Source organism: Podarcis raffonei, chromosome 5, assembly GCF_027172205.1.
Source record: "Podarcis raffonei isolate rPodRaf1 chromosome 5, rPodRaf1.pri, whole genome shotgun sequence".
Taxonomy (NCBI): Eukaryota; Metazoa; Chordata; class Lepidosauria; order Squamata; family Lacertidae; genus Podarcis; species Podarcis raffonei.
This window is the reverse complement of record NC_070606.1, coordinates 24408167-24427251: the sequence shown is the minus strand read 5'-3', so window position 1 is coordinate 24427251 and position 19085 is coordinate 24408167. Positions and strand designations below refer to the sequence as shown.

The 19085-nt window shown below is 42.1% G+C and overlaps 1 protein-coding gene across 1 annotated transcript in view; it reads right to left on the bottom strand.

The window, feature by feature from the left end:
* CDHR1 (cadherin related family member 1) overlaps positions 1–19085 on the bottom strand; it is a 53952-nt gene that overhangs the window by 9907 nt on the left and 24960 nt on the right. Inside the window, exons 10-16 of the mRNA XM_053388234.1 lie at positions 16866–16966; positions 15886–16089; positions 12552–12704; positions 9243–9407; positions 7981–8048; positions 2899–3127; positions 322–576 (exon numbers count right to left, since the gene is read on the bottom strand). Coding sequence (XP_053244209.1) covers positions 322–576; positions 2899–3127; positions 7981–8048; positions 9243–9407; positions 12552–12704; positions 15886–16089; positions 16866–16966 — 1175 coding nt within the window. The remainder of the gene's footprint in view (positions 1–321; positions 577–2898; positions 3128–7980; positions 8049–9242; positions 9408–12551; positions 12705–15885; positions 16090–16865; positions 16967–19085) is intronic.

Below are 19085 nucleotides of genomic sequence, written 5' to 3'. Positions count from 1 at the left end.
CAGTATAGGGAAAGCAATCGTAACTTCTATTTGGTAGCAATGAGGCTGAACAATGCAACAGAGAGGTCAGGGATGGACTCATTGCCAGCAGCTGAAATGGCTTAGGATCCACTTGATCCTTAGGCAGACTCTATGCTTCCTTGACCCAGAAATGCCAGAAATTCTCATTTCACAGCTGACAGTACTCCCTTACTTCAATTTAACTTCAATGACTCAAATTATGACGCTTTTGCAGTGGTGCCCATTACAAACCACTGTTTCTCAGCCACATATCTTGGGTCTCCCTGCTTGCCATTTCCCTCCAGTATCCTATCCCCTTACCTCTTCTGTGATATCAATCTTCAGGACAGCGGTGGTGCTAAATGAAGGAGAGCCCCGATCTTTGGCTTGAACTACCACCGACCATATGCAGTCTTTGTTGTTGGTGATGTTGTGAATTATGTCCAAGGATCTTATGTAGGATTTCAGTTTTATTTCTCCGGTGCTTTGGTCTATATCAAACACATTGGCAGGATCTGCTTGCATAATAGAATAGTCAACTATGTTATTGGGTTCTTCCGCATCTTGGTCTATTGCCTGTTAGGGATGGGGAGAAAAAGTGAAAGAGAAATGTTTATTGAATGGCAATCTATTTTAAAGAGGACTGGTTCTTTTTGATTCTGAAGTTCCATACTTTGAGCATGGCTTCTGTACCAGAACTTTGTGGGGTGGGATTTGGTTGGATTCCAGAGTAGTTTAAAAATCTATCTTGTACCAGTCTTCCATTTTATATTCTGCTTGGTATAGAGAGGTGTGGGATACAGCTATTAATGATAAATTGACATGTGTCATTAAGGTAAGGCAGGGAATATGCAGGAGAAATGATTCTGAGGAGATATGGAGAATGTTTGTAGAATTTGTACTGTTAAAATGGAAAGGAGTCAAACCATCGCAAGAGGTGTTGAAATTTTGGGAGGCCGGATAGTTACAATGGAATGGTTTCAGTGGTGGGGTGCACATTTTTATTCTTATTTGTTTATGATTATTAATTTGTATACAACAAAATCTATCTTAGAGAAAATTGAAATGCTAGGCGTTTGAAGGAACAGTTCACCCTCCCTTTTTTAAAAAAAACCACCTTGGAAAATTCAGATCTCCTACCAATTATCCCCTTCCCCCTTTTTATTTGAAAAAAACTGCAATGGGGGAATTTTTTAATTTTTTTTTTTTACAAAAATAAAACCAATGTATGTTTAATTTTCTGATTTGAAGTAAATGGCCATTGTGCAGAATTCTGCCTGCTGCATCTGAAATCAGCATTTCCCGTCAGAAAAACAGCAGGGAGTTGGAATTCTAGAACAATTCCAGAATGGAATTTACTTCATTCTGCTTGACCTATTAACAATTCTGTTGTATTCCATCAAAGTGGAAGAGTAATGAGGCACAGCAGAGAAATCACATCTGTGATGCAAATCTAGTATTCGAAGAATGGTTCTAGACTAGCCTTTTATGATTATTTCTTGTAAGCAATGGACCCATGGCATTTCATGAGTAGTAGTAGTAGTAGTAGTAGTAATAATAATAATAATAATAGTAATAGTAATAGTAATAGTAATAGTAATAATAATAAATTATTTATACCCTACCCATCTGGCTGGATTTCCCCAGTCATTCTGAGCGGCTCCCAACAGAACTTTAAAAACACAATAAGATTGGAGATGCGCCTCATCATTTCCTACTCCATCCCTTCACCCTCTTCACTCTATCCCAGTTAATCCCTTTCTTGCAAATATCCTCTTGGCCCCCTCTCTCCCCTTCCCTAACTCCTAAATCGTCTTTCCTACGCCACCTCTCTGACACAATCTTCTCTGTCTCTCGCCACCTCTCCGACACTGTCATTCTCTGCCTCCCACTCCAACCTTGACTCTCTTTGTACCCAAACACTCTTCTGGGTCCTCTTCTTCACCCACTCTGTGCCCTGATTTGTCTTCCTATTGGTATTTCCATGGGAATGACTGGCAGCTATTCATGTATGAAGCAGAATGTAACAGGATGCCCTCAAGTGTACCCTTAGGGCTTAAGGCAGGGTAGGGAACCTCTAACCTGCAGGCCAATGTTGGACTGCTATTGGGCTCTTGGTTGGCCTGTGAGGCCTTTCCCCCAAACCATTCCCAACTCCCAATCAGCTGACTTAATTTGTGATGTCATCTGATGGGCACTTGAGTATGGTTAAATCCTGTGCTGACCCTCTGTCCTTTCCCAGCAGGGAATAGCAGTGTGTACCCAAACTGAGCAGGATTTAACCCCCCACTCATTAGTTGCCTGCTCCGAGCCGTTAAGAAGAATCAACCCTGCTCTTACAAGCCTTGATTTTCCATGGGTCTCTCTAAGCTGTAAAGGTAAAGGTAAAGGACCTCTGGATGGTTAAGTCCAGTCAAAGGCGACTATGGGGTTGTGACACTCATCTCACTTTCAGGCTGAGGGAGCCGGCGTTAGTCCACAGACAGCTTTCCAGGAACACCATGACAGATGTGCACAGAAACGCTGTTTACCTTCCCGCCACAGTGGTACCTATTCATCTACCTGCACTGGCATGCTTTTGAACTGTTAGGTTGGCATGAGGTGGGACAGAGCAATGGGAGCTCACTCCATCACGGGGATTCGAACTGCTGACCTTCTGATCGGCAAGCCCAAGAGGCTCTGTGGTTTAGACCACAGTGCCACCCGTGTACTCTAAACTGTAATGGAATATTGAAAAGTGGATTATACCCATAGCTGCACAGATTTACTTACAGAAATGTAAGCTCCTTATTTAGCCTTTGAGTCCATAACAGGAACCGTTGCAACATAACGAATCCATTGCAATCACTTCAATACCAGTCACTACAACCAAACACACAAACGTGCAAATCGACCAACCTCCACTTTCACTGGAGTGCCTATAATCATGGTTTTTTCCTGGATGTTCTCGTTGAACTCTGGGGAGTGATCGTTGACATCAAGCACAGTAATGAAGACTTCAGCCAAGCTATACTTCCCCTCCGTATCTTCTGCCTTCACATAAAAGTTGTACTTGGATGTAACTTCTGCATCTAACGTGGCCCATGGTTGGGTGTAAATGATCCCAGTGGATGGATGGATGAGGAATCTGGAAGGAAAAAAACCAATGGCCAATATTTCATCTATTTCCTAGTCAGCTGCACAGACAGAAGAAAAGAGATCACCCTTATCTTCGGATGCACCCTTTTCAGAGTGATTTCTCCCCCTACGTAGCTGCTGTGGGTGGCTGCAGTCCCAATTGTGCTTGGAAAATGGGAATTTATTTGTTACAAATCCTATTAGCCAATTTTCTATAAAATACTCTGAACAACATACAGTAAAACAAGTGTTTAACGTGATGCATCTCTTAAAAAGAACATTTCATACCAATTGCTACAAAATACCAATTTAAAATCAAGCTCAACTCAGCTATTCAGCATTTTTGAAAGTCGTGGCAAATAAAAAAATATGTTGACCTACAGGTAAAAAAGGGAGCACAAGGATGGAGTCTGGTATACTTCTATGTGTACAGAGTTCCACAGCAAAGAGTGTCATATAACCGAAAGCCTTGCTCGCCAGCCTTACTAAAATCAGCTTTCTACGGAAACTTCTCAGTTTGTACATCTTATGGGCATGGAAAAGATCCCAGGAGAGGCCCATTTTGACTTATTAAGATTAATGAAGGATGGAGTTATTTGTGTAAGATGGCAGACGTTATTAACACAAGGGCTCTGAAGTAGGAAGCAATGTCTTATATTGAGGAAAAACGTTAACAACTTTGGACTCCTCTAATTTGAGTTATTTCCCATTTAATTTTAATTAAAAATGATTTTAAGGAAATGAGAAAGCAATCTGGAACTCATGGAGTATTCCCTGGGTCTGTCAGAGGGGTCATGTTATTCTTGCACACACACACATACATATATATATATATATATATATATATATATATATATATATATATATGTTCATGTTATCTGTTGATCTGTATATGCTTTCATCCTTCACCTTACTTCAACATATTTTAAAAACCCCTACAAGAGTTGAAAACTGCTCAGAGGAGTGTGTGTGTGTTACTTGCTGCCCATTGGATATTTTGGTTTAACTCCCCCCAACAAAAAAATAAATAAATTCCTGAGCATTGGCCATGCTTGCTGAAGCTGATGAGAGCTGCAGTTCAACAACAGGCATGGGGGGGGGGCAACACGTTGCCGAAGAGAGGCTTAAGGCATGCCTTCTCTCTCTCTCTCTCTCTCTCTCTCTCTCTCTCTCTCTCTCTCTATTTGTATCTATATATATCTGAATGCAATGGAAGTGAGAGCTGATCGCCGAAGAATTGATGCTTTTGAATTATGGTGCTGGAGGAGACTCTTGAGAGTCCCATGGACTGCAAGAAGGTCAAACTCATCCATTCTTAAGGAAATTAGCCCTGAGTGCTCACTGGAAGGACAGATCCTGAAGCTGAGGCTCCAATACTTTGGCCACCTCATGAGAAGAGAAGACTCCCTGGAAAAGACCCTGATGTTGGGAAAGATGGAGGGCACAAGGAGAAGGGGATGATGGAGGACGAGATGGTTGGACATTGTTCTCGAAGCTACCAGCATGAGTTTGACCAAACTGCGGGAGACAGTGGAAGACAGGAGTGCCTGGCGTGCTCTGGTCCATGGGGTCACGAAGAGTCGGACACGACTAAACGACTAAACAACAAAATATCTGCATGCAGATAATAATATTAAATCCAAATCTGCAAAAGTCAAAACAGAGGGGGGGGGCGGGAATCAGTTCCAGTGTAACATGGATATGTTTGGAGCCTTTGAATATGGCGAAAAAAATGAGGGGGTGGGCGAATTGATTGCCTGCCATTTCAAATTTCATATTTTTAAATCCATTTTGGATGTGTCCCTTGTTTTTGTGAACAGCACAGTGCGGTGGATTTCCACTCAGTCCCTCTGCACTGAAACAAGGGAGAATGGTGCAGATGTTCAGTTTGTAACAACAATGTATTGTATCATGCACTGAATAAAACAACGCAGAGACCTTCAGCACACAAGCAATGGAAGTGTGATGAATGCAATGTTTGGCTGTAGGTTAGTTTGGCTGAACGCTGCACTAGATCCCTTATAAAACAAGAAAGGGGAGAAGAATTGATTTCCTTCTGCTTCTAAAGGGAGTTAAGCTCTGCTCCTCAAACACTGAGGTACATTTAGACTATCTCAGAGTAGGCAAGTCTGAAAATCTTAGCTTAAATGAGTGTAAGACTGCAACTTCATCACACACAGACACACCCTGAAGGCAGCAGGTTAGCAAAACTATCTGTCATACATTATATACCAATCATTTCAAACTACAGACTGAATTTGTTTGAAAGATGCTAATGTGAAATCTGATTCTATGAATTTGCAGCTTGAATGATTTGGGGGTGCCTTTTTTAAAACACAAGATAGTGCTAAATGTTCTGGGGTCCCCTCACCACTTTGACTTTTCCAATAGCAAGGCCAAGTCATAAATTCTTGAGTAAACTTATTTTACTCAAAAATAATTTGGGGGTAATGGCAGTTGCCCAGAGTGGCTGGGGATGGGTGGGGTATAATAATAATAATAATAATAATAATAATAATAATAATAATAATAATAATAATAATTCTTCACAAGCCCCTGCTCTCACCTTTTCTTTTTTGCTACCAACTCCTCTTCCGGCCCTTACTCCATATTGGCTTCATAATAAAGCCAAATCAGAATGAGGGCAATGTGTCCTGTCATTACTCTGATTGGCTTAATTGTAAAATAAAGACAACAAGGGTGTCCAGTAGCACACAGAACCATTGCTACGGCAACCAGGAATACCAGTAAGTGAAATAAACTTCACAGAGCCCCTACAAAATTGCTGAAAAATTGCCCCACCCAAGTCTTGGATTCAGCCCAATAACAACAGTAATAACAACCTCCTAATGTAAAATGTCCCAAGCAGAAATTAAAAATCAACATTGTTTATTGTTTTTTTTCATGCCCAGTGAGTTGGTGTAAATATTGGAAGTAATTAAAAATCTAATTATTTTTGCTAATTCCTTTTGAGACCATTTGCTGGGTATTAGAGTTATGACTAGGGATCTATGTCCAACTTTCTGCAAATGCAAAGGGCAAGATATTCAAAAGGTTGTTTGTGAAGACAGAGAAATACTATTAGAATTCTGCTCTTGCAGAAGTGCCTTGAGTTTTTCAGGTGTAACCAAAGAGACAGCCCATCCCACGAATGGCTTAACGGCATCCTAAAAGAGGGGAGAAATATCTAAAGGAGATGCTTAACTGTTGTTGCATTATTTTCTGCATGCAATGCAGGAGACACTGAGGTTTTTCAAGGTCACTTAGGAAATGTGGCTCAGAACTGGAGGAAAAAGGACATGGTTTTCTGACTCTCTATCAGTGTCTGTCCAAACCTTTTTGTTGTCCAAGGGTGAGGTGCTAAGCGTCCTGCCCATGGATGTGCAGGAAGAACAATGGCTCCCAGGACCAGGATATGGCTGTGCTGGGCAGCAAATACCACTTATCTGAAGCCCCAGTTCAGTGGAGATAATCAGAGTTCTAAGGAATGCAGGTGGCGCTGTGGTCTAAACCACTGAGCCTCTTGGGTTTGCCGATCAGAAGGTCGGCGGTTTGAATCTGCGCAACGGGGTGAGCTCCCTTTGCTCTGTGTCAGCTCCTGCCAACCTAGCAGTTCGAAAGCACACTACAGTGGTACCTCGGGTTACAGATGCTTCAGGTTACAGACACTTCAGTTTACAGGCTCTGCTAACCCAGAAATAGTACCCCGGGTTAAGAACTTTGCTTCAGGATGAGAACAGAAATCGCGTGGCAGTGGGAGGCCCCATTAGCCAAAGTGGTACCACAGGTTAAGAACAGTTTCAGGTTGAGAACGGACCTCCAGAACGAATGAAGTTCTTAACCTGAGATACCACGGTAGTGCAAATAGATAAATAGGTACCGCTGCGGCAGGAAGGTAAATGGCGTTTCCATAAGTTGTGGGTCCTATCACAGTGCTCCATTGCACCAGAAGTGGTTTAGTCATGCTGGCCACATGACCCAGAAAGCTGTCTGTGGACAAACACTGGCTCCCTCAGCTTGAGATTGAGATGAGCGCCTCACCCAATAGTTGCCTTTGACTGGACGTAACCATCCAGGTCCTTTTAAAATCAGAGTTTGAGGAGATTTCCAGCCAGGTGAAGGCACCAAAATATGACGCGAAGCAGGAAAAGGAAGGGGCCTAGATGGGGGCCAGATTTTTGGCATGAGGAGAGTCCAGAGGGCCAGATGGAGAGATTTATTAGGCCCCAGGGGGCCTTACAGTGTTCCAGAAGGGAGATTATAAGTGGCACATCTTTTGAACGACATGCAGTTTACATTGATAACCTCCTCAAAATTATTTGCTGCCCCCTAAGTGGCACATCTCTTGAATTGCATGCAGTTTTATTTGGTATCCCCCTTAAAACCATTTGCTCCTCCCGATCCCAATTTTTTATGCTTTTACGTTTTATTTATGCAAAACTTTTACAACCCACAGTTGCTCAAGGCGGCTCACTCCATCGGTTTCACACAGTTCCCTACATCAAAACAAACGAAAAGCACACACTAAAACGGCAAACGTTAAAATGAAAAACAGCAACACCCTTTCCACAATCTGTTCTTCCTTTATGCATTATTGTTAGGTTCATGTGGAAGAACCTGGAGGTTTGGTCCTCTGCATGTTGCTTTGCTTGAAATAGACCACTGTTGGTGTGAAACAGCCAGGAAAGATATACACCCCCTTTAAGAATGAATTTCATCATGTTTGAATTTGATGCATCAGACAGAACGTTACTCTCATTCATTTGCTAATAGCAATAAAAATTATGCAAACTTTTTTTAAAAAGCAACAACCACACCCTTAAATAAAAATATGTATATATCCATATGTAAGTTTAAACTTACAGATCTGCACCTGTTCCATAAATGGAGTATTTCATTTCGCCCCAAAGTCCTGAATCAGGGTCTGTTGCCTTAAGAAGAAAATGGAAAGGGGTACTGATGGATTAAAACAGAAGCGAAGCAGACTTTTGTGACATGCATAATTGGTCACGTTGAGGATGGAAAATAGCAAAAACCAGAAGGCTACTTTCCCTAGGGGGACACAGCTTTGGGAGTGGGATTTGTAGGGCAGAAGTAGCCAAGGTGAAAGAGGGTGCTTCACCACTCTTCAGTCTGATAATTATTATTATTATTATTATTATTATTATTATTATTATTATTATTTATTCCCCGCCCATCTGACCTGGTTTCCCCAGCCACTCTGGGTGGCTCCCAACAGAATATTAACAACATTAAAAACTTCCCTAAACAGGGCTGCCTTCAGATGTCTTCTAAAAGTCAGAAAGTTGTTTATTTCCTAGACATCTGATGGGAGAGCAAGTGCCACTACCGAGAAGGCCCTCTTCCTGGTTCCCTGTAACTTCACTTTTCTCAGTGAGGGAACCGCCAGAAGGCCATCGGAGCTAGATCTCAGTGTCTGGGCAGAACGATGGGGGTGGAGACGCTCCTTCAGGTATACTGTACTGAAACCATTTAGGGCTTTAAAGGTCAGCACCAACACTTTGAATTGTGCTGAGAAACATACTGGGAGCCAATGTAGTCTTTCAGGACTGGTGTTATATCAAATTATAGTGTGAACATTCTCCTGGGGTCCCTGCATATTCTACAGAGTCCAGCAACATCTGGACCCAGTTTATCCACCCCCACTTTAAACAGCCATATATTCTGAATTTGTAGAACATGGAAAAAAAATCAAGGATAGACTTAGCTTGGACAGACAAACCATCTATCAGTACAGTTTTAAAGTGGTGGCATTATTATTTTATTTGTGTGGATACTGACAAACTATAATTTAATTTAAGAAACACACCCTTGCTCAGCAGAGCAAATTCCAGCCTGCATTGCTCTGTGCAGAATTACAGACTATGGTGAATTCAAATTCAAATTCTAAAAAGCAATCCTAGCTTGCGTCTGTGCTTAGACTCATGTGAGATTCAGCTCTACAACTCTGTGATTCTATGATTCTATTTTTTTTGTCAGTTTCTGAATATATAGATCCCCACCTCCTCCCAGGGGCAATAATTACAGATATCGAGAGACTCATGGAACTACACAGAATTATAACTGCAACAGAGCATGGCTCTAGAGGAATGAATAAAATTTACCGTTACAGCCACAACATTGGAGCCGCCAGGAGAATTCTCTGGGATCCTCGCGATGTAGTAATCAGATGAAAACTTTGGGACATTATCATTCGTATCCAAGAGACGGATCACAATATCTGCTGTTGAACTGAACTTCTCAGGTGTGTTAACTTCTATTGCAAGAAGCTAAGGAGGTAATTGAGAAATTACGAGCTAGTAAGTCATGCAAAATCCAACAGTTGTGCTTCTACAGAACCCAGCTATTTTATATGGAACTAACTAATTTGCGTTATGGCTAATAATGATGATAGATAATCCCATCAACAGAATATATTCCACATGGAAAAGAAAGAAAGAAAGAAAGAAAGAAAGAAGAAAGAAAGAAAAAAGAAAGAAAGAAAGAAAGAAAGAAAAGAAAAGAACTCACAAAAGTTGGAATTCCGTCATTGTTACGTTAATAAAAAGTTAATTTTCAAATGACTGCAAAAATCTGAGTATAAATCCCTTATGGCATAGCCATGTCTGTGTGCTGCCTGTATATCATTTCGTTAACCACGGGAAGGACTCAAGTTTTCAGCACATCCTGAATCAAAGAGATTCAGCCAGTGGCGATGGAACATTAGCATCGCCACCAAAGAAGGAAGCAGAACAAAAGAACATAAGAAGAGCTCTTGCATTCCTTCTTTGTTGAGACCTTGGTGGCGATGCTCGAGAAAGCTACATGGCAACTAGCGACCCCAAATAAAATGAAACCAATAAAGCAGAATAAAATGAAACAAAATCAATCTTGAACAACAATACACCAGAACAGGTTATTTGGCTAAGGCATGAAGACGTTAAACTGTGTGTGTGGGGGTGGGATATGAGTGGGATACAGTTATGAGAAGTGAATAATAATAATAATAATAATAATAATAATAATAATAATAATAATTTATTACTTATACTCCGCCCATCTGGCCAGGCCTCCCCAGCCACTCTGGGTGGCTCCCAACAGAATATTAAAAACACGATAAAACATCAGACATAAAAAACTTCCCTAAACAGGACTGCCTTCAGATGCTTCCTAAAAGTCAGGCAGTTGTTTATTTCCTTGACATCTGATGGGAGGGCGTTCCACAGGGCGGGCGCCACTACCGAGAAGGCCCTTTGCCTGGTTCCCTGTAACCTGAGTATTATTCTTGTGACTAACTTAAAGCCAACATTTTATTATTCTGCGTCCAGCAATTCCTCAAAGAGAACATGGAGCAGCATCGAGAACATGGAGCAAGATGGAGCAAGGGTCTGCCTTATGTCTCTGGGAATCTTATTTGGCCACTTCCACAGGGATGTTCACATGCCTCCACGCATTTAATACAGTATAAAGATTGGCGGAGTCAAGAGCCAAGGAGGTCATTTGGAGTAATAGCAAGATGGTAATGAATCGAAGTGGGCATCTAGCTGCTCCCCCGGGGGAACATTCAGGGGCAGAAGTCAGAGGTGACTATTCCTCCCCCCCCCCCATTCAAATGCCCAAGGACCCAATCGAAATCTGGCTCTGAAATATTGCTTTCAGCTTGAATCGAAAGCTGCTTGCGAATAGATGATGATATGCCTATTAAAGACTGTTAAGCATTCCCTCCGCTACGAATAATCAAATATCGGGGACCGACATAAAACAAAGGTTATCTAAAATTAACTTTGTATATTCCATCGCTCTTGGATGAAAACAACATATCTTAGATATGTCAGATAACGAACCACTGGAGGCAACCCCAACACAACGAAACATTTGGAATGTACGATTTCATGTGGAAATGTGGTCTCCAATCAAGTTACATATCTTTAGGTGCCAGGCAAAAGCATTCCTCTTCTCCCAGGCCTGTGACCAATTAAACAATTTATGGCAAACTGTGTGTGGCGAGGTTGGGGTGTTATTGCTTTTGCTTGTTAGTATGTTGTGCATTTTTGTGTTTTTATATCATAAATTGCATTGTGTTCCTCGGATGAATGGCAGTAAATAATAATAATAATAATAATAATAATAATAATAATAATAGTCAGTGGAGAACTCTCTACTGGCACCCATGGTGAATGCATCTCTGCTTTTCTTTGTTGCCAATGCATTTGGAATTTACAAAAGAGCTTTAACATGTTGTATAAAAGCCCTTTGCTGTTTATCTTCAATCACTTGCAAACAACAACAACAACCACCATTTTTCAGAGACAAAGTGTACAATTTCTCAAGTAAAAAGAAACACACACTTTTCTCTTTTAATTACTTCCTTTGGTGTTTACAGCGGTGCTCTTAATCATGCTGAATTCTATTAGTATTCATGAGGCCACGCTTTGTAATTTCCTTACCATGCATACTTGGGCAGTGCTTTATAGCCTTCTGAGAATTTTCTAGTTGTAACAGGAATAATTATAGGTTGTGTTCCATGTGCACCTCTTGGATGAAACACCCCATGAAATAAGCAGGCAAGGGCCTTGACAGGGCTCAAAAGGAGCACACGGTCATCAAATCCAGCCCTCTCCCATGAGGCAGAAATATCCACACATCACCTCTCCTCCCCCCTCTGAGATTTACCCACACAAGCCAGAACACTGTATGCCACAAACAGAGAGGTCAAACAAGTCATAAATAAGACAGCAATATACTTGCAAATCGCGTAGGTTGAGGTGGCTCTTGCAAATGAGCCAAGGGACACACTTTGGAAGGGCTTCTATAATTTTAGCCGCATGAAAAACTATTTTGGGGGCGTTTATTGTTTGTTTACAGATAGTTGCTTGGTGATGTTATCTTGCATCTGTTGAAGTAGCTGTTGCATCACCACCTGGTTTATTGTTTTTCAGTATATATATGATATGCAGTGTTTTTTCCTCAAAAAATATGTTTAGGGGTAGTCTCATTTTGACTCAAGAAAATCACCATTTTATAGTTCAAATCGGGGGAAATAAATACAGTAAACGGACAAATGGACAAAGATTCACAAAATGTTTAGGGGTATGCGTACCCCTTTGTCCCCCCAGGAAAAAAGCACTGTATATATGACATCTCAATATTCTATGCTGCAGCTTTAACCCTTTGCATAGTATTTTGGATGCAGGATTCCCACCCCCCCATTCCAATCCCCCTTCAGGAATTGGAGGGCAATTTTCTAAAGGACGAAGCCTGCTGTAAACCCACAGAGGCTTTCTGCACATTTAAGAACAGGGTTCTAAAACACCGAGGGAGAGTCGGCCAGGGCAAGAGACTCCCCACTTCAGAAGATTGTGCTCCCGCTCATGATGAACGATCGGAACGGCAATGCAGGAATGAAGTTAGCATGAAGGCAGAAGTTACAATACCTTGAAGGTGAAGACCTGGAACTTTTCGTAGTCAATGGCAGCAGAGTTTTCTACAATGATTGTGACCTGCGCTTCATTCAGCACAGTCTGAGGGACAACGCGGAAAATGCCACCTGGCCCGACAAGCCGGAGGTTGAATTTCGCATTCGCCCCCTGTGAAGAAAGAGTCGGCATTAAAAAATAAATGACAAATGTATCATAGCATATAACCCAGTACTGTTGATTTCCTTACAGAAGAGACACACACATGTGTGTGTTAAGTGTAAATAAATCCTATTCTTCCCGCAATAAATGTGGAAGTAGTGGGATCATTATTGGTAGTTCTACCCTTGACCTAAATGGGCCTGCCAGCTATCCATGTCTGCACAGTACAGTGGTACCTCGGGTTACATACGCTTCAGGTTACATACGCTTCAGGTTACAGACTCCACTAACCCAGAAATAATACCTTGCGTTAAGAACTTTGCTTCAGGATGAGAACAGAAATCGTGCGGCGGTGGCAGCAGAAGGCCCCATTAGCTAAAGTGGTGCTTCAGGTTAAGAACAGTTTCAGGTTAAGTACGGACCTCCGGAACGAATTAACTACTTAACCTGAGGTACCACTGTAAATGGAAAGTATGCTTGCATAAGCAAACATGCGGAGGTCCTGCATTCACAACCAGGAACTCTGCTGTTATCATGGAACCCTGTACAATATGTAGAAATTGGGGGATAGAGTCGGCATTTCCTTTTCCACGTGTGGGGGAGAGAATGAGAGGAGAGGGAAAGAACGACTGTTTAGTATCTTCAATTCAGCAGCTACTGGATGAGAGAGAACTAAGAGGCTTTCTGAAGTAATCTCCCCAAGCTTTGGCTCACAAGACGTCGGTGGTTTTGATAAAAATAGATTTGGGAGCTTGCCTATTCCTCTAGTCACACTGGAAGAGCACCTAGTTTAGGTTGGCTAAGTGTGAGAATAATCTGGGAGGTAGACTCTGAGATGCTGAACATTCAGAATGACCCGATTACCTAAATATGGGTCACTTTAGGTACAAGGTACACCTCCATATACTTTGACCAGGGACGTGTTTGAATATTATCCCTCCTTCTGCTAAGAAAGTACTGGGAGTGGCCTTAGGTTGGTGGCACAGGTCTTTTTATTATTATTCCAAATTAATATGGTTGCTGCTCTGGAAATAAGTCACTACACCTTTCTGAGAGACAGGGGGCAGGCAGGTGTGGGGGACTCCCTGGTCCTGAATGGGGTATCTGTGCCCCTGAAGGACCAGGTGCGCAGCCTGGGAATCATTTTGGACTCATAGCTGTCCATGGAGGCACAGGTCAATTCTGTGTTCAGTGCAGCTGTCCACCAGCTCTATCTGGTATGCAGGCTGAGACCCTGCCTGCCCGCAGACTGTCTCGCCAGAGTGGTGCATGCTCTAGTTATCTCCTGCTTGCACTACTACATGGGGCTACCTTTGAAGGTGACCCGGAAACTACAAGTAATCCAGAATGCGGCAGCTAGACTGTTGACTGGGAGTGGCCACTGAGACCATATAACACCAGTCCTTAAAGACCTACATTGACTCCTAGTACGTTTCCGAGCACAATTCAAAGTGTTGGTGCTGACCTTTAAAGCCGTAAACGGCTTAGGCCCAGTATACCTGAAGGAGCATCCCCATTGTTCAACCCAGACACTGAGGTCCTGCTCTGAATGCCTTCTGGTGGTTTCCTCACTATGAGAATTGAAGCTACAGGGAACCAAGCAGAGGGCCTTCTTGGTAGTGGCACCTACCCTGTGAACACCCTTCCATCAGATGTCAAGGAAATGAACAACTATCTGACTTTTAGAAGACATCTGAAGGCAGCCCTGTTTAGGGAACTTTTTAATATTTGATGTTTTATTGTGCTTTTAATTCTGTTGAGAGCCACCCAGAGTGGCTGGGGAAACTCAGCCAGACTGGCGGGGTATAAATAAATAATAATATTAATATTAATATTACTACTGCTGCTACTACTATATGGTCTGCCTTGCATCCAATGGCTAGCCTGATGCCCTCATGTGTAGTAGACAATGCACACTGGTTGGGGCCAGTGAGTGCTGCTAAACTTTCCCCTTGAACACCCAAAGACAGCTCCAGTGAGAAACAAACAGGTGCAGGTGGAACCAGAGATCAATTTCGGATAGGGACTGGAAATATAAGTATAAATTAAAAAGCAATCTTGAAGCTCAAAAGAAAATTGCTTTCCTTGTGATTGGAAGGGGAGTAGAACGTGGCAAACAAAAGATCTGTGCAAAATATACAGGCCATGACAACTTTTGGCTGGTCTCTGCTTGCTCCGTAATATTAGTAAGCAGTTAATTTAAATTTTGCTGCCTTCTGCAACTGCAGAAGCAGCAATTACGAGGCTGGCTGCCTCAGAAGTAGTTACTTATCCCTTTGCAGCAGGCTGGCAGGGAACCTGCTGACTTTTATATTGAGCAGAATGCAACCATGTTAGCACAACACTGAGTATATGCTACATGTTGATGGGCTAGATTTTCTTTTCAATAATTGCAGTCCTTTTATGTGTATTAAACTTTCAGGCCTCAACTTTTCCTCTCCGGTTAGCTCAGGTGGAAGCTATTACAGAGGTTTCCTTAGCAACCTTTGCCACAGTTTCCACATAAAATAAACTGTACTGAACCTAAAGGAATCCCATTCTTCTGGTTAAAGAATGCAGCACTCACTGCATATGGGGTAGAGTGCTTATTTTCCAAAATAAGGCTCTAGTAGAGTAGCTTTAACAATGCTCCAGAAAGACCGGGACCAGAATTACTATTTTTTAAAATAAAAACTAAAAACTAAGTGGGGAAGCACAGAATATTATCTCCATCGGCTGATGAAGTAAATCAGCAATAATGCAATAAAGAAAGGGCATGACCCAGTCAAACTAAGAGGACAAGGCTTGCTGAATCAAACTAAATATTCATCCAATAACAGCATTTTGTTTCAAGGACACAAATGTCATATGCCCCTGTTAATCAAGCAGGACAAGAAGACAATGGATTGTTGGCTGTCACCACCACCTGGTTTTCAGTGCTGTGATACTTAAAACAAAAGGTTTATGGAATCAAGGCCAGCCCACCCATGAGGCAAGATGAGGCAACTGCCTCAGGTGGTAGGATCCACAGGGGCAGCAGATCCTGGTGTAGATCTTTATCCCCCCTGCCCCCCGATCTTCCCTGGCAGGGAGGAAGCATTTTGTGGTTCGCCTCAAGTGCCAAAATGTCTTGGACTGGCCCAGAATGGAGGTATAAGAGAGAGGCAAGAAAGGAGAGATAAACGAAACAAAACAAAAACACCACACTGGCCTGATCTGAATCATTGACGGTAATTTTGAGGCCTCTCAGAATCTCGCCCTCTGGCGGATGCTCGTACATTGTGAGCTCAAATCGGTTCTGTGGCCCGTTTTCTCCGTAGAACGTCGGCGGGTGGTTGTTGAGGTCCACAACTCGTATGGTTGCCGTGGCAAAGGCGTGAGCAGTCGCCTCACCCTCCGGGCTGATTTCAGAAGCCTGTAGTGAACAAGAAATGGATTTGCATGGGCTTTCCCTCCTGCTTACGATGCTTCATCCAACATGCAATTCTAGAGTTTGATCATATCAGTATCTTGCTGGTTGCATTTGAGACTTCAGCGACGTCAGCTCTTCACCATTGGCCTCAGGGCTGACCAGAGGTGGAAGGTCCAGATTTGACTTCCCAAAGCCCCAGCCTTGCACAGTGTTAAGCATACTCAGCTAGAATGAGGAACTGTCAGCTCTGTATGCAGTTGCCCTATATATTAGAACACATTGCTGACAATGAAATATTTCTCGAGTTCAGACCTACTCTGACCATTTGGTCCTCCTGGACAGAAAGAACTCCAAAAGGCTTCCTGACCAACAAGGACTTCCTAGTTCTGGTATGTTTCTGTGCATTCCTCCCTGACTCTTGGCTTAGTCCCTTGCCTCACAGTCTCTGGTGCAAATCTGACAGCTTAACCTATGGTTTAGCCATAATACATAGTACATATGTGAACAAATTTGCATAACTTGAATAATGCATACCTGTCTGGTTACCTAGTTAAAGAATCCAGTTCTTTTCTCTTTAACACAAAATACCCTTTGGGTAGAGTTGGCATTGACAGAGAAAATTGTTTTTTTTAAAATGGTATCATAGATAAAGCAGCAATATGCATCAATTCTCCTATGTAATGAGGGCACTACATTTGCAGTAGTTGAAATTCTGCACACTGCAGATCCATCAGAAGTGGTAAGGGGAAACATTTATAGCAGGAAAGTAAGACAAATACCTGAATTTTCAGTTCATATACTTCTTTCTTCAGCTGATTTGGGCTTTTAATAACAGAAATGGCTCCAGTTGCGTTATTTATTTCAAACGAGCCTTCACTTCCTGTTACAAAACAGAAATATACCTTTCAAATTTTCCAGCCCCCTCAAAAAGAATCCGCTTAAATCCAGCTGCAGTCCGAGGTAACTAGTTGTGCAGAGCAACTACTGGCCATACCCAGAGTACTGGGAAGTTATATTAATTGAAAATAGCTTCCCAACCATGCTGAACATGTGACCTGCTGTTTAAGAGACCCAGGACTCATCTACACAGCTGCAAATGAAATGTTTTAAATGTGTTGTAAAGTGCAATATACAAATGTGACACTAGATGGTGACAGTGAGCTATGCCAAATTGAATGTATTTTTCAAAACTTTTAAAAAGCATTTTCACAGCGTTTTTTATATGTGTGTAGATTACACCCTACTTGTGCAAATACACAGGTACATATGAACCTGTATCTTACTGATTACATGCGTGTTCATGGAAATATCGCTTTGGGGATCTTATCTGGAGTTGATTGTATACCACAGAGGCTATTGTAATGGACACCATTACTTTTAAAATACCAATCTTGTCTTGCTTACTGGGGGAATTACCGACCACCAACAAATGCCAATATAAACAAATGTAACAAGTTTGTTTACTAAAAAGGGTGGTCAGTGAGTCAAATGGTTCTGCTGTTTGAAGTGACAGCACAGAAATGCAAAATAGCAAGGAGTTACAAAAACATCAACACATCACTTGGGAAGAAAGGCATACTAATGCCAGTGTATTGGAAGAAGCAAAGACCACCAGGGTTGAAGCAACGATTCTTCAAACATCAACTTTCTTGGACTGGTCATGTTGTTCGAATGCTGAATTATCGTCTTCCAAAGTGACTATTCTATTCCAAACTTAAAAATGGAAAGCGTAAGGGTAAGACAAATCTAAAAAAATGTAGAATAAGCACCGACAATTGGGAAACATTGGCCTACGAGCACTCCAATTGGAGAACAGCCTTTACCAAAGGTGTCATGGACTTTGAAGACGCTCAAGCTCAGGACGAAAGGGAGAAATGTGCTAAGAGGAAGGCACGTTTGGCAATCCCTCACTATGATCAACTCCCACCCAGAAACCTATGTCCCCACTATGGAAGGATGTGTGGATCCAGAATTGGCTTCCACAGTCACTTACTGACTCACTTTTAAGACAGTGTTCATGGAAGACAATCTTACTCAGCTATGAGTGATCGCCAAAGAAGAAGAAAGAAGAATTATCCATCCTTTTGCTGGTGGAGCCATCCATGCACAGAGGGGTTAGCATAGGGCTTAGTAGAACCTGGTACTTTTCTGTGTCCTTCATGAACCCACTTTGGAGCATGACACGCCATTGCTGGGAATGAGAGGCCTGTGTAAGATTCGCATAGGCAGTTCCACGTCACCCTCCCTTTTTAGTACAAGTTACTTGCATGCATTCCTGCGCCAATCCCTCCATGTGTGGTTGGCTCCACCAGGGTGGAAATGGATCATGTCACAAGGGAGTGGAACTGGTGAGGAATAAGCATATGTGCTCCATACAGGATCTGGAAGAAGGTGCGCTCTCTCTGTGCGAGAGATTTTTCCCTTTAAATGCTCAGTATCCATCTTTGAATGCCGTATTGCTCGGGTGTGCAAAACATAAGCAAAAGCTGAAAAAGAACACTTTTCTTTTGCTGGGGCATAATTATATCATCCAACAGTGCAAACACCTCTCACAAAGCTCAAGTAGGTGAGAAGTTTAACTTTCACAGATTCCTTTTCCTGCACATGTTTCTGAAAAACACACAACAGCCTCAACCACAAACTCAGTTCCTTGTATCTTGGGCATTCAGTGCTCAACAACAACAACAACAGCAACAGAAGCGGCAAACCCAAATCCTTGTATCTTAGGTGTTAAACATTCCATTTCCAAGTAATCTTAAAAATATGAAAATTTATGAGTCATGCAAGAGGCTTGGGTTTTTTTTCCTGATGACTATTTGAGGCAGCTGTAAGTGTTAAAATCTTGATTTTTAGATCTAGTTAGTCTTCTAGAAATGGGCTGCTCATGATTCACCCAATCTAGAACCAGCACCAGACCAATGCGGATTGCTTGCATTTGGCTTGTTGAGTTGTATGTGGTCAAAAAGGGGCAAATAAATATTGGTGATGTATACATACAT